The 15904-nt window shown below is 37.5% G+C and overlaps 2 protein-coding genes across 6 annotated transcripts in view; both read right to left on the minus strand.

Moving 5' to 3' along the window:
- The window catches only part of CFAP70 (cilia and flagella associated protein 70), a 106466-nt gene extending 101893 nt beyond the window's left edge, over positions 1-4573 (minus strand). Inside the window, exon 1 of the mRNA XM_047072952.1 lies at positions 202-4573. Within this exon, the coding sequence (XP_046928908.1) occupies positions 202-264 (63 nt within the window). The 5' untranslated portion in view covers positions 265-4573. The remainder of the gene's footprint in view (positions 1-201) is intronic.
- A 3827-nt stretch (positions 4574-8400) lies between these two features.
- LOC124506907 (annexin A7) overlaps positions 8401-15904 on the minus strand; it is a 50959-nt gene continuing 43455 nt past the window's right edge. For all 5 annotated transcript variants that reach the window (XM_047072953.1, XM_047072956.1, XM_047072958.1 and 2 more), the window contains 6 exons: positions 14908-15021; positions 14507-14677; positions 12142-12312; positions 11987-12062; positions 10556-10668; positions 8401-8871 (listed from right to left, as the gene is read on the minus strand). In XM_047072953.1, coding sequence (XP_046928909.1) covers positions 8749-8871; positions 10556-10668; positions 11987-12062; positions 12142-12312; positions 14507-14677; positions 14908-15021 — 768 coding nt within the window. In that variant the 3' untranslated portion in view covers positions 8401-8748. The remainder of the gene's footprint in view (positions 8872-10555; positions 10669-11986; positions 12063-12141; positions 12313-14506; positions 14678-14907; positions 15022-15904) is intronic.

Below are 15904 nucleotides of genomic sequence, written 5' to 3' on the forward strand. Positions count from 1 at the left end.
TACCAGTGCAATGTTAAGTAAGACCAGCAGGTCAGGTGTTATAGGAGGGTGCAAAAGCATTTCTCCTGCTGCTGTTTCCAATACATTTTCCCCCAACCTGCAGGTAGATGTTTGACAGGGAAACCTGAACTCAAAGACAAATGTACTTTCAAGAAGAATGAATAAACTAAGGCCTTCTCAGATTTCCAAAGATAACATTACCAAGTCATATCCATCTGTCACAGTGATCTGCACAGGTCTGCCTGTTGATGACACCTGCTCCATATCAGCACTTGGGCAAAGTCCCTCTGGTCTTCTCTGGTCTCTGTAAATATAATGAATCCACCTTTCCCCTCCAGTACCATAGCTGTAGAAGTACCCATATTATATCATAACCAATACTAGGGGATAACCTAGGAAAATGCCATAGTCCCATCAATGTTTTGTGCCCTTTTCAACCTTTGCAGCTAGACAGGCAGTATTTTACAGAGTTGTTCACAAGGAGGATTACATCAGTTAGCACTAAAATGATCCTTATATGTGTAACTAACCCATAAGCACAAATCATCACAAGACATAGAGGGTAGGAGTGCCATCTCCCTTACTCCCCGCTGCCCCCCACATCTTCCATAGTGTTCTTTGGTAGACTTTTTTTTTTTTTTTTTTGATGTGCAAAGTTCCCCTCAATGGTTCCTTAATCTCTCACTTTTACAAAACTATACTTTGAGCACAGGAAGGAAACAGCCATATGGAATAATGGCTAGTCCATTAGCAAAAGTCCTGACATACGTCTTATTTAGTCAATGATATTTTTAAATTATTTTACAACATTAAGGACACAATTTCAAAAATTAATTGGATATGTTTAAGAAAGATTTTCTGACTCAATTCAAAGTGGAACTTAAGGCAATTCAAATGTTTGCTGAGGGCATACTATGCTGTGTCTAGGAGTGGTGGTACAAAAAAGGAGCTATCTAGTGTCCCCAGGCTATATAATTATTCTGCCTCTTCTCAGCTACTCCCTCAACCTTTAGTCATCTAAAACAGGTCACTTGTTTAACACCATGTCTTCAGGCTCAATCACAGCCTAAGTGACCCTGACAATTTTCTTATCAAGTTCACATTTGAAAATGACCTTTTACATCAGTTTTCTTCTTTCCTTTTCAATAGTATCACGGGAATTAGACCTTCACTAGCCTGATCTTGGACAAAAGCCTAATTTCTCTGAGCCTCAGTTTCACCTTCTGTGAAATATATAATTTAACTTCTGATGTTTCACATTTGTTGTGAATATCCACTAAAACTGCTTAACCTATGAAGCACCGCACAAGTGGTATTATTAATACGCACTGCTTTTCCTGAATGCTCAAATACTCCCTTACATACAAGGAATCTCTCTCGTATTTACAGTCTCTGAGTGCCCGGCACTATGCCTTGTCTTAGCGGCGTATTTACTGAATAATGAATGCAAGAAATCTGGCTAGTTACAAGTGATGGTCAGGGCAGTCAGTGGGGGGTCGGGGAGGGGCGCTCCTGTTGCCCCCAGCAGACCTGCACTTCTTGTCATATCGCTCCTAAGAAAATGTAAGGTAACAGTCAAATCAGAAAAGGTTTGATGAAGGAAACCATGTGAAGGGGTGTGGTCTGGGGACACAGGCTTAGCGCCCGCTTACTGCCGGAGACCTCGGCGCAGAGCCAGAAAGGGGTCTAAGTCTGGATTCAGGTGGGAGGTCCGGGGTTAGCTGTAGCTTCTGCGCCTAGCAGGGTCGGTGGCATTTAAGTCTGTACCCGAGTGCACTGCGTTGGGATGCGGTCCCAGCGTTTCACTCTGGCTGTAGCTGAAGAGAAGCTGTAACGGGGTGTGGTCGCAGGTCCACGAAGGAGAGATCGGGGGGCAGAGAGTTTCGGAGGAATTATAGCCGTCTTACCTGAGGCAGCCACAATTGCGTTACCCGCAACTATAGTAACTAACCACCTCTCGCGAGAACTTAGTTCTGGCATTCTTTACAAGTTTATCCCTAAGACTCGCGGTAATGGTTTCTGTGGTGGAAACAGCTGTCTGCGCCTGCGCTCCAAGAACTAGGCGCTTGAGTGGCAGTTTCTGTTGCCATGTTCGCGGTTGCAACTTTGCTTTAACTTAACTGCAACGTTTTCTAACTTTGGATTTTGTTTTCTCGACCTTTTCCTTTCAATATCCCTACATAAATAGTTGGAAAACCAAGAGGAAATTTACTTAAAAATAAAAGCCTTTATTACACGGCTTTGAAAACCGGTCATTTAAATCTTTCTCCATGAAAAATGCAGATGAGTTATTTTAAAAGTGAGCCTCTCACACACTGTTGGTGAGAGTGCAAAACAGTCCTACTTCTGGTGCTCAATACTTATACAATAAATAGACTAAGTATATAATACTAATCCAAAGTTTTAATACATTTGAAAACACCAAGAGTTTTGGAATAGTAAAATAGCAAAAACGTGGAAACAACCCAAGTGCCCGCCAGTGGATGAGTGGATGACCAAATTGATTATATAGTCACAAAATAGCATATTACAAAGCAGTCTAAATGAATTAACTGCAACTACACGTGGATGGGTCTTAGCAACATACATACTTTCAAATGTTGCAATATTAAGAGGCATTTTGAAGGGGCTCCCACTGGTTAAATTTGGGTGCCAAAATAAACAATAATAATGATTACAGTCCATTGAGTAAAATAGGGATACACAAGTTCACATGAATATAAATAAATGGAGAGAGCTCCTAACAGAATGCCAACCCAATAAGAAAGAGGAAATGATGGAAACAGAGAATTACCATTTGGCACACACTATATAAGTGGATGCTAAAGTTGGTGAGAGGAGGTTTGATGAGAAGAGAATATTGGCATGATTTTGGAATACCAATCAATTACAAAGGGGAAATTGTGAAATGAAACCAACAATATCATGTGGTTGAGGTTAACATCACCAGGATTGGGAGGAGTCTACATTGCATGCCTCCTGATGAGACTCACTGGGAAAAAGAAAGCATCATTTTGTGCTATTCCTGCCATCAGAGAGACTCAGGTTTTAGGCCACCCTCTTGAAAGTACGTGCTGTACTCTTTAAAACTGTCAAAGACATGAAAGACTGGGAACTGTTCCAAAGGAGTCTGAAGATATATGCCAGCTACATGCAATATGTATTCCTGTATAGTATTTTGGACCAGAAGAGAGACATTGTTGTGACAGTGGGCAAAATTTGAATGGGCTTAATGGATTGGATGGTAGTGTACCAAAACTGATTCCCTGATATGGAAGTTTGTTTGCTTTTATACAGGACACTATTTAGAGGAAAATACACAACAGGGTGTTTAGGAGTGTTGGAACATCAAGTCTGTAGTTTGCTTTGTCCACCCTCAAAATGTCCAGAAAAGGACTAATAGTAAGGAATATATGCATATGCACATATACATGTAAACAAAGTGATCAATGAAGCAATAAGGTGTTAACTATATGAGAATCTGGGTGAAAGAGATGTGGAAATTCTTTGCTCTGTTTTGGCAACTTTTCTGTACATTTAAAATTATTTCAAAAATTATTAAACTATACACACACACACATACTACTCCCATTGGAAATGTCTTAGGATACAAAACTACCACAGCCAAATTTTAAAAATAAATTTTATTTGTTATAAACATATTAAAATTATAAAAATTAAGAAAAAAATCTTTTAAATGTTGCAGTGTTATTAGTAATTAAAACAAATAGACCTATGGAACTACTGAGTAATTTCTCTCTGGATTTTTTTCCCAGGTGAGGGCTCTGAGTGAATTAGTACTGAGAGAGCCATCCTACCTTGCCCACGAAATACTTTTTTACATAATAAGCAAGGGTTACGGCCAAGTCTTTGTTAGGGAACTGTTCTAGATCACTCATGATGCCAAGGCAAGAAAGGATAAGTAACAGGTGTCACTTCCTTAAACATAATTAACCCTTTATCATTAGACTGTGGAATGCCTGATGGTAAAACCTTGTGTTATATAGTTCTTTTATTCTCCTGGAATGCATAGCAGTGACCACTCTGAATTTCATGTAATCCTTACAAGGAAAGGCATTCAAATGTTTTTTGACAGATTTAAAACATCAACTTTGCAAGAAAACAAGGAAAAGGCCCTTTTTAGTGCCAAAGAAAATACAACAGTACCAAGAATCAGAATTAAGTCATCTACATATACAAACCAATTTGGGGGACAAAAAAAGTTCTATCATCTAATAAAATTCAAACTTTAGTTTGGGTTTCAGAAACCTCCACTAGATGACTCACTATCCCAACAAACTCCTTTCACATTACTCCAAAAAAATTGTTTCTAATTAGCTAATCTGTTATTTCCAGTCAATTTATTTCTGACAACATTCATTAATACAATCAAATGTACTGCTCATCCTCAAATTGATTTAGAAAGTCAAAGTAATCACTGTCAACATCCCTGATGGATATTTTGCAGAAATGGACAAGCTGATTCTAATATTCATATGAAGGGGTGCCTGGGTGGCTCAGTTGGTTGAGCGTCCGACTTCAGCTCAGGTCATGATCTCACAATTTGTGGGTTTGAGCCCTGCGTCGGGCTCTGTGCTGATAGCTCAGAGCCTGAAGCCTGCTTCAGATTCTGTATCTCCCTCTCTCTCTGCCCCTCCCCTGCTTACACTGTCTCTGTCTCTCAAAAATAAACAAACATTAAAAAAAATTTAAAAATAAAATAAAATTCATATGGAAATGCAAGAGAGCCAGAATAGCAAATGCAATGTTGAAAAAGAACATAGTTGGAAGACTCACACTTCCCAATTTATAACTTATTACAAAACTACATTTATCAAGTATTAAGTGTAGCTTAATCAAGGCATAAGGGTAAACATATAGACAAATGGAATACAGTTGAGAGTTCGGAAATAAAGTAAGAGTGCCATGACAATTCAGTGGGAAAAGAATAGTCTTTCCAACAAATGATGGTGGGACAACCATATATCAAAATGCGAAACAAATAAGTTGAACACCTTCACACCATTTATAAAAATGAACTAAGACCTAAATGTAAAAGCTAAAAACATTAGAATATTAGAAGAGAACATAGGGGTAAATCATGTTAACCTTGCATTAGACGATTGTTTCTTAGACATGACACTGAAAGTACAAGCAACCAAAGAATAGAAAAACTGGAATCAGAATTTTAAAGTTTTGTGCTTTAAAATCAAAGAACACCAGCAGAAAAGTAAAAAAGGGGCACCTGGCTGGTTCAGTCCATACAGCATGCAACTCTTGATGTGGGGTCATGAATTTGAACCCCATGTTGGGTATAGAGATTACTTTAAAAAAAAAAAAAACTTAAAAAAAAAGGAAAAAGGCAGTCCACAGGAGAAAATCTTTGTAAATATATATTGTATGGGTATATAATTTTTTGTGTATTATATTTTCTATCTTAAAAAACTTTTCTGACTGTGGAGTGACTGCCTTCTCCCTGCCCATTCAGAGACAGCAAAAGCCCCCAACTAGGAGCATGCCTTTGATATGCAAACTAACCAATCCAGAGCCTTACCTCTTACGTTTGGCCCTGCACCCGAGGAGGCAATATTCCTCTACTTTAATTATCCTAGAGCCAGGTAAGAGGACACTAGAGACCACCCATATAGCTCAAAAATTACCAAAATTATTCAAACTAGCCAATACTGAATTATTTACCCTATCCAACTTTGCTTCTCCCTTAGAAACCCCAATAAAGGTCATGGCCTAAGCATTCCCCCCTGGCCCTCCTCCTGACCACCCTGGTGTCTTTCCCATATGGCCCTGTGTGTGCAGTGCCTCTGGTCTCTAGAAAGTTTGAATATAATAATGTTCTTGAGCCTCTCTTGTGTCTCCTCTTATGGCTGAACCTAAACTGACTTCATAAAAACACATAGAAGCATACAAAATAAAATAATATCTGATAAGGGTCTACTACACAGAATATATAAATAACCCTTACAACAATAAAGAGACAAATAACCCAACTTTAAAATGGAAAAAGTATTAGAAAACATTTTTCCAAAGAAGATATGCAAATGTTAATTAGCACAAGAAAGGGAAATACAAATCAAAGCCACAACGAGAGGTCATTTCACATCCACTTGGCTATAATCAAAGAGACAGATAATGATAGTGTTGGTGAGGATGAAGAGAAATTTAGTGGGGCGCCTGGGTGGCGCAGTCGGTTGAGCGTCCGACTTCAGCCAGGTCACGATCTCGCGGTCCGTGAGTTCGAGCCCCGCGTCAGGCTCTGGGCTGACGGCTCAGAGCCTGGAGCCTGTTTCCGATTCTGTGTCTCCCTCTCTCTCTGCCCCTCCCCCGTTCATGCTCTGTCTCTCTCTGTCCCAAAAATAAATAAACGTTGAAAAAAAAAAAAAGAAATTTAGTAAAAAAAAAAAAAAAAAAAATTTTGGAAACTGGGATCACTGCTGGTAGGATTGTAAAATGGTGCAGCTGTTGGAAAACAGTCTGGCAGATCCTCAGAAAGCTAAATATAAAGATAGTATATCATTCAGCAATTCCACTCCTAGTTCCATGGCCAAGAGAACCGAAAACATGTGTCCACATAAAAACTTGTACATAAATGTTCACAGCAACATTATTCATAATAGTTAAAAGGTAAAAACAACCCAAATGTCCATCTGTTGATGAATGGACAAAAAAAAAAAAAATGTGTGTCCTTGTTACAGTGGATTATTTAGCCTTAAAACAGAATGAAGACTGATTCATACCACAACACAGATGGACCTGAAAAAACAGTATGCTAATTGAAAGAAGCCAGACACAAAGGTCACATATTTAATGATTCCATTCATATGAAAAGTCCAAAATTGGCAAGTCCATAGAAAGACAAAGTAGATTAGTGATTGCCACGGGCTGGACAGGAGGAGGGGGAATGAGGAGTGACTACTGATAGGTACAAAGTTTCTTTTTGGGTGATAAGAATGTTCAAAATTGATTATGGTGATGATTGCACAGATTTGTGAATATACTAAAAACCACCGAGTTGTACACTTTAAAAAGGTGAATGGTATATGAATTATATCTAATTTTCAAAAGGTTTAAAAAACATATTTTATTGATCATATCTTTTCTTTCCTTAATACCTTACCCCCATTTCTCATCTTTACCAAATCTCATCACTGTTACTTTTTTAAAACCTACATCCAAACTGAACTTTTTCAGTGATACTTTTAAAATATATGTTTATATATTTTTGAGAGGGAGATAGTGCATGTAGGGGGGAGGTGGTGAGAGAGAATCCCAAGCAGACTCCTCACTATCAGCACAGAGCTCCATGTGGGGCTCGATCCCACAAACCGTGAGATCATGGCCTGAGTCGAAATCAAGAGTTGGACGTTTAACCAACTGAGCCACCCAGGCAACCCTCAATGATACTTTTTTTTAAAAAAGTAATTAACATCCATCTTAACCCATTATCCTTCTACCCATGTATCTTACCTTATGCTACAATCGTACATAGGTCTATCTAAGAGTAAGGTTGTATCTTATGCCAACTTATATGCCCCTTGGTATTTACACAAAACTGTTCATTGAATTATAATTCATATTTACTATTCTTCTCCTCAGTTCTTAGTACAATCATTCGTAAAATCTATTAAATTTCTGCTTTGTGCCAGGGAGCTTCACACAAAGAACTACGGTTCTCCTCTCAGCAGAATTTATAATCTAACACTTACCACTTTTTTTTTGGTGTCTTTTTATTTAGAACCCCCAGTATATTATAAATTTCCTTCCTTCATATTTCTCCTGGCTACCCATTATAATGCTCAATATACTCAATAAGTAATTACTCAATAAGTAATTTACTGGGGGTAAACCAATGGGTGTTGCAATCATCCTCCTACACCACTAACTGAGCTCCTGAACACTTCTCCAAAGAGCTAGCACTCAATTTTCCCAGTGATGCTTTAAGCTTCATTCACTCATTAACTGAACACCTCCTACATGTGAAGCTTCACTTTCTTGAATCATGATTAAATTACAACTAATTCTTAAAGTCATAATTTTTTTTTTTACACTTGATCTTAGCCAAAAGGCCAAGAAGCTATTTCATAATTTTTTTTTAAAGCCAAGGGCCAATAAAGATCTTTAGAGAATTTTAGTAGACAAAAAAAAGTAGGCTATATATTTTATGCACATAAACATATAATCCCTTTTTAAAAAGTTGTTACAGGCAATATTCATCTATTCACTATGTGGAAAGTTTAGTGTTTATAAATATAAAATACCAATTTATGTAAAATAAGATGCAAATTACTCTCCTATGTCAAAAGAGCTGAATTTTTTAAAAATATAGTTTTGATATACTACCAACTATAACTGTCCAATGGACCTATGGGGCTCTGGAAGGCAGAGTTTCAGCAACTTTTTTTTTTATTCATCATTATTACACAGAATTAGAGATTGCTGTGATTTTTATTCAATTTGGGACCCTGATTAGAGTAAGAACAGTGAGAATTATGCCTTACAAATATCGCGTTAATACTACATCATTGTGATATGGCTTCACGTTGATTGTATATAGAGAAAAAAATAACATTGGAATTAAGGCAATAACCACATGTGCAAACCAAGCACAATACCCTGACACAATGCTTAGTAAAAAGCTCTTTTGGTTTGGTGATGGTTGATATTGCTGCATGCAGGTCAGTCACTGCTTTGAAGGATATGCTGTGAAGAGCTTCGTTTATTTAAAAATCCCTCCTACTGGCCCACAATGGCCAGCAGAAGCCTTCGGTAATCTCCACTTGTGTCACTTACAATCATTGTGCTCAGGGTCTTCTGATACATCTGTTTGAACATCTGTTTTATTTGTACAAGATCAATCTGCATGCAAGAGATGATATTTTTGATGTTAGAAAAAAGCTGTTAAGAGAAAACTGGTATTATTAGAATTATTCTTTAATAGTGAAAAGAATATAATTATAATCAAAGCAGAGAGGGAAAAAAAACACACCAAGTGACTGACATTTAATAGCTAGCATTTATACCACTGCTAGCATCACCCAGTGAAGGGCTAATTTACTGTTCTGTAAAAATCTTGAATAAGGGTGGTACTAGTCTCATCTATTATTCCAAAAAATACTTGTGATTTAAAAACCATTTAAAAAATAATAAAACCATTTGATAGAATGGTTATTATCAAAAACAGAAAATAACAAGTGTTAGCAGGATGTAGAGAAATTGGAACCCTTGTGCACTGCTGGTAGGAATGTAAAACAGTATAGCTGCTGCAGAAGATATGGTGATTCCTCAAAAAAAATAAAATAGAACTACTATACGATACAGCAGTTCCACTTTCAGGTATGTACACAAAGTGAAAGCAAAGACTCAAGCAAATATTTGTACACCAGTGTTCATACTAGCCAAAGGTGAAAGCAACCTGTCAATTGACAGATGAATAAATAGAAGGTATTGTATACATACAATGGAATACTAGTCAGCCTTAAAAAGGAAAGAAATTCTGACACATGCTACAACATGGATGAACCTTGAAAATGTTATGCTAAGAAAGAAGCCAGTCACAAATGGATAAATACTGTATGATTCCACTTATACAAGGTACCTAGGGTAGTCAAATTCATAGGTAGAGAAAATAGAATGGTGGCTGGTGGTTGCCAGGGGCCAGGGAGAAAGGAGAATGGTAAATTATTGTTTAACAGGCATATAGATTTTTAGTTTTGCAAGGTGAAAAAGTTGTGGTGGTATGGTTGTACAACAACGTGAATGTACGTAATGCCACTGGAATGCATACTTTAAAATGATTAAAATGGTAAGTCTTATGTTGTATATATTTTATTACAATTTAAAGAAAAGATCGTGCTTAGAAAATTTAGGTCTAAGTACAAATACACAACTTTTTAAAAAACATCATATGATGGTTGTCTTTTTAAAAATGATTTACCTTCTCTAGTATAATTTAGTGGCATAGGTTTTCTTTCAATTAAGAAAGAACTCTAATAAATATACAAAGTCAAAGAAAGGAAAATATTTGAGGTGTATTTGGGTAAAGAGATAAAGATAAATTTTTAAAAATTATTTTATAATTAAAAGCTATGCTAAATGTCGAGAATTTTATTATCCAATAGGATTAATCTTTCACAAAATTTTTTACATTAGCAAAATGAAAATGAAAAGATAAATATTTTCCAACTTGATATAACCCAGTATTCTCTGCAGACCTCCTCAAGTAGGAAAAATTCTTGGCACTGGCTACACTGAGACACAGTCATCTGTTGCACTAACTTAAGCCTCTCTCACAGCATGAGGAGAATGAACACTGTACTTCACACAGCCTCCACCAGTAGTGACAAAGGAACTCTTATTTATTTAGTACATGAAATTTATTGTCAAATTGGTTTCCATACAACACCCAGTGCACATCCCAACAGGCACCCTCCCCAATGCCCTTTCTTAACATCATTCCGAGGGACTGACAACCTGCTGAGGAACTTTCAGGAAATTAACATTCAAAATCAAGTAAGATCAGACAAAAAAAAGAAAGCCTCACCTCACTTCGAGTGACCACAATCCTGACCAGGGTGGAGTCATCTGTGCCGGCACCTTTCATAGAATAGTAGAGCCTCTCAGCAAAGAAGGCAGGGCGGTTCAGGGCACACTGCACTGCAAGTTAGAGATACTTCACACATGATGCCTTGACAAAGGTATCCATGCTCCAGATTCATTTATCACTTCTAGCCTGCCTTTGATCATTTTCTATAGAATTATCTGAGAAATTTGAGGTGATGTTCTCCCTCTTGATTTTTTTCTCAGAATCCATCTTTCTAGCCACATTAGATGGGCTACCCTCAATTCTAGAGGATTCCCTCTAATAAATCCCATTTTCTTTCCATAGATGCAATAGCTTACACTCTTTACATTTTTTTCCCTTCAAGTGAGAAAATCTATAGCAACTGTGACCAATAATACCTTACTTTTTTTTTTATATTTATTTATTTATTTATTTATTTATTTATTTTTTAATTTTTTTTTTCAACGTTTATTTATTTTTGGGACAGAGAGAGACAGAGCATGAACAGGGGAGGGGCAGAGAGAGAGGGAGACACAGAATCGGAAACAGGCTACAGGCTCCAGGCTCCGAGCCATCAGCCCAGAGCCTGATGCGGGGCTCGAACTCACGGACCGCGAGATCGTGACCTGGCTGAAGTCGGACGCCTAACCGACTGCGCCACCCAGGCGCCCCAATAATACCTTACTTAAAAAGGAATAATGACTGAAATCTGAATTCTACAAGTCTGAGAGAAGGATAGGAGATACATTCCAGTATGAAAATGAAAACAGATTTGAGCCAAGATTTGAGAATGATAATAAGTCTGACACATTTTCTCTTAGGAAAATTAACAGCAAAGTCTTTTCCTGCAAATGGTAGAGGTATACTAACTGCACATTATTACTTTAGTTATAATTACTATAGTAATATTTGTAAGACACTCAATTGCTAATACCACATGTGTTCCTAATACTCTCTTTAGTCATATATTCTCCAAGAGAATTAAATTTCCATTTCATCGGACATCTCAAAGAACACCAGAAACCGGGTTTTTCATTTCAAAAGGGAAAAGGGTCTCTTTGGATTGAGTATTTGAAAGATGTTTTTGGGAGCTCAAAATGACACTTTGTGTGATGTCACTTATAGTTCCTTAGGGCTTTCCCATTCACTTTAATGGAACTGCTACATCTACTGTATATTCTTGTTTAATCCTCATGAAGGGCATACAGAATAAAGACCAACGAATTCCAAAACAACCCTATTCGATCACACCACCACCATTCATAAGGAATTGTATATAAAACATGGGATTAGCTCAGCCTCTAAGCAGATTCCCAGAAGGCTATATTAAGCATCATCACTTAATGGAACAACTAGTCAAAGCCTCATTCATTTACAAACAAAACAAAGCAAAACATAAAAGTATCTTACAGATGGTCTTCAAACCACTTTCAACATTTCCGGAAAATTCACGGGCAACACTACTTAGTAAATCTCGATTAGCCACCTTCAAACAAAAAACACAAGGGTTAAAATATTTTCACAACTTAAAACAGAAGCCAGATCTTCAAAAGAAAAGCTCATACCCTGGAATAAGCCTCCATGGTAGCTTTCAGCTGAGGAAAGCTTCTTGTGGCAAGAATCATGTTAAAGCAAGATTCATCTGTCCCTAGTCTCCCCTCACCAGCTTGATAGAGACGTTGAGCATCTTCCTGAGCCAGCTGGTGGTTAACATTCTGATTCTCATCACGATTTCCCTGCAAAAGAGGAAGGCAAGACTTGGAAGATGTGACACAAGTTCTATTAAAATCCTCCCCCACCAAAAAAAAAAAGCCAAAAAGAAAAACATCTTTTCTAGGATATATAAACTACCACTCAAATGAAGAAATTATAATTCTCCTTAGCTGGGATTTAAGATCAATATGCATTATACTGAGTTCCACTTTGTATTCATTTATGCAGCTAAAATGTATGGAGCACTTGTTTTGTGTGAGGCTGTATTAGGTTCTCCAGAGAAAGAGTACCTACAGGATATGCAAGGTGGTAGGGACACAAGAAGACAAGGTCCCTGCCCTCAAAGAATTTAAGTCAAGGGAGGGAGTATATAATATGGAGCTTCATGGACTTCCTTTCCTTCAGTCAAGTGAAATCTTAATATTTAAGTTTTATTATGAATGTAGACATAAAAATGACACATGAGCTTTTAGGAAGAAGCTACAAATAACTCAAGTTCTGCCAGACTGTGCCAATTTGTATACCAAATTTTCGCTGGGATGGGAGGGAAAGAAGGAGAGAGCGAGAGAGAAAGCCGTGGGCCTGAACAAGAGCAAAGCCTAGATGGGCATTTGGTTTCTCTCAAAAACACAAACCCAAATGAAGGAAAAGCTGCCCTCTAAAGTCTTGGTGTCAGTCTGAGGAACACAATAGACAAGTGTTCCTTAAAGGTGAGAAACTGTATTCTGAACACAATGGAGAGGTGTTCCTTACAGGTGAGAAACTATTTTGAAGAGCAGTGGGCACAAGAAATAAGCAGAAGCATATTCTAAATGAGAGACTAAAGATAGCACACAGGAAAAGATGCTCAGGAAAAACTTCCCAGATGATTGCCTTTGGATTCAAACACACAAAAACCAGTCTCATTTTCCTGAGAAGCCATTCTTCTGCTCACTCCCTTTAAGAGGTCTCTTTACTATGTAAAATAGCTGGGCCTTGAACTCTGCATAAAGAGACTTGGCACCTCATGTAGTCTTTTTTGTTTGTTTGTTTGTTTGTTTTTTGTTTTAAGTAGTCTCCATGCCCAACGTGGGGCTTAAACTCACAACCCTGAGATCAAGAATCACATGCTCTACCAACTAAGCCAGCCAGGTGCCCTTCATGTAAAAAATAATCATTTTTTAGCATTAAATCCCTGTTCCTGTTTTGTCTTCTTGCTGTTGTTTTTCTTCTTGTTGTTTTTCAATGCTAATCTATTTCCCTACTCTGTTATTCCATTGTAGGTAAATTCAATTTCTTCCCACCCATTTGCTTTCTCATTTCCACATTCACTCACTTTCGCACACTGTGTTTTCTGGAACTATCTTCCTTTTGCTCTGAAGAGCCTGACTTCTGCTTTCCTATCCCTCAAGACTGCCCAGCTTTGTATACTAGCAGGATAGCCAATAACTCCTGACACTGAATCAGTGTGCTTGTCTTTTCAAGCAGAGCTTCATCATCTCATTCTAAGTATGCTTATAGTATCATTCCAAATACCCTATCTGGATAATTTTCCATCACTTCTCCAGCACATCTGGGGAATCAGAATAAGGAAGGTGCTAATCACATTACTGTGAACTCTGAGAAAAGTTTCTGCATCTCTGGCTCTCCTCACAGTTTTCACCTCTTACAGCACTTCCATGGAAGTCCTGCATATCGTCAGTTGATGGCCCAATTTAACTGGCAGTACAATGCTAACCTTGCAAGTATGAGATTCAGGGACACCTGGGTGGTTCAGTCAGTTAAGTGTCTGACTTCAGCTCAGGTCATGATCTCACAGTTCATGAGTTCAAGCCCTACATCAGGCTCTCTGCTCTCAGTGCAGAGCCTGCTTCGGATCCTCTGTCCCCCCCGCCCCCACCCCTGCCATCTCTCTCTGCCTCTCTTTCTCTCAAAAATAAACTTAAAAAAAAAAAAAAAAAAAAGAAGTATGAGATTCATCCTAAGACAAAGAGCCAAGCTGATTTCTGATTCCATATAATGTTAAAGAGGTTAATTTCTAATCTCTTACAAACCTAGATCTGCGGAAATAAATCTCAATAGTGACTACAAAGAAATTTGAACATTGGATTCTGTGCTACCCCTCTTAAAGATGTCAAGATTCCAAGGGGCTAAATATTAAAAGGAATAAAGAATGCTCCCTGATAATACAAAGTGAAGAATGTTCCCTCAATCAATATATATTCATACTATACTCACTTGGCACATGGATACAAGTAAACGTTCAAAATGTCCTGATGTATCTGATCTAATGTCCTTTTCAAGGTCTCGTCCAAATTCTGATTGATAACATCTGACAATTTCTCGGATTTCCTGATTTGTTCTTGTGCACAAAATTTCAATCAATACACGTTCCTGAGTTCCTGCTCCCTATGTGAAATGAAGAAAGTGAGACTTATACAAAAGAAAAACAAAGTAACAGAAAATAATTAAATCTTACTAGTTCATCAAATACTTCTTTGGCCTCCAGACCTAAAAAGCTCTATTTATTCAGATGATATGATACAACATACTGATTTAGCTGTCACTGTAAACTGCCATAATTGGTGGGGCTTTACATTTAAAATAGGATAAAATATACAAAGTAAATGACACAGTACCTTCATTGCATTCCGTAAACTCCAGGCATCATAATATGTAGGTGGCATGAATAGGGCAAGGATCAGTTCTTCCATATTTCCACTTAACTCTGATTTGAGGTCTTTGATTAAATCCTATTTAATTACAAATACAAACTAATTATGTGTGCTCTCCAAATTTTGCTGCTTAAATTTTTTAAATATGGAAAAGTGGAATTGAACTGCTTTATGAAAACCTAAATTTCAAATTTGAGTAGCGTATACTAAGAAACAAGTAAATATATACATTTCAAGTTTGTATTTTAAAGCAGATGTATTTTATTCACTCTACCAGTAAACAATAACAAATTCCTACTATAGTTCCACCACTATACCAGGTACAAAGACAGAGATATGAAATAAAAAAATCATTCAAATGAACAAAATAATAAGCAGGTATTTACTTAGTATAAGAAACTTGTTCTTATTCTTGTTCTGTGTGGAAGCAGGAAACATCATTGTGTTCTTCTGTGGAAAGATAAGGTAAACCCCTAAAAAGAGATAGTATAAGGCAGCCTGTACTTAAGTAGCACATAAATAAACAGCAGAAAAAGCTCAAACAAGAGAAGTTAAAGTGGGCTAGAAAACCCAAAGAAAGCTTCTAGTCCAGATCTTGAAGAGTATGTAAAATTAGCAAGCAAAGAGGAAGGAGAAAGACATTTCAGGCAAGAAGGAAGAACACAAATGAGAAACACAAACATGGTTCCCAGGCTTGACCATGCACTCAAATCATCCGTGGAATTATTTGAGGAGAGGAGAGGGGAGGGGAGGGGAGGGGAGGGGAGGGGAGGGGAGGGGAGGGGAGGGGAGGGGAGGGGAGAAAAAAGAGAAAAGAGAAAAGAAAAAAGAAAAAGAAAAGAGAAAAGAAAAGGAGAAAAGAAGAGAAGAGAAGAGAAGAGAAGAGAAGAGAAGAGAAGAGAAGAGAAAAGAAAAAAACACACTGATGTTGAGGACAAATACTCAGAGGTTCTGCAAGTGT

This window comes from Lynx rufus, unplaced genomic scaffold, assembly GCF_022079265.1.
Source record: "Lynx rufus isolate CCGP_SWC_20201006 ecotype Redwood Valley unplaced genomic scaffold, mLynRuf1.p SCAF_11, whole genome shotgun sequence".
NCBI lineage: Eukaryota > Metazoa > Chordata > Mammalia > Carnivora > Felidae > Lynx > Lynx rufus.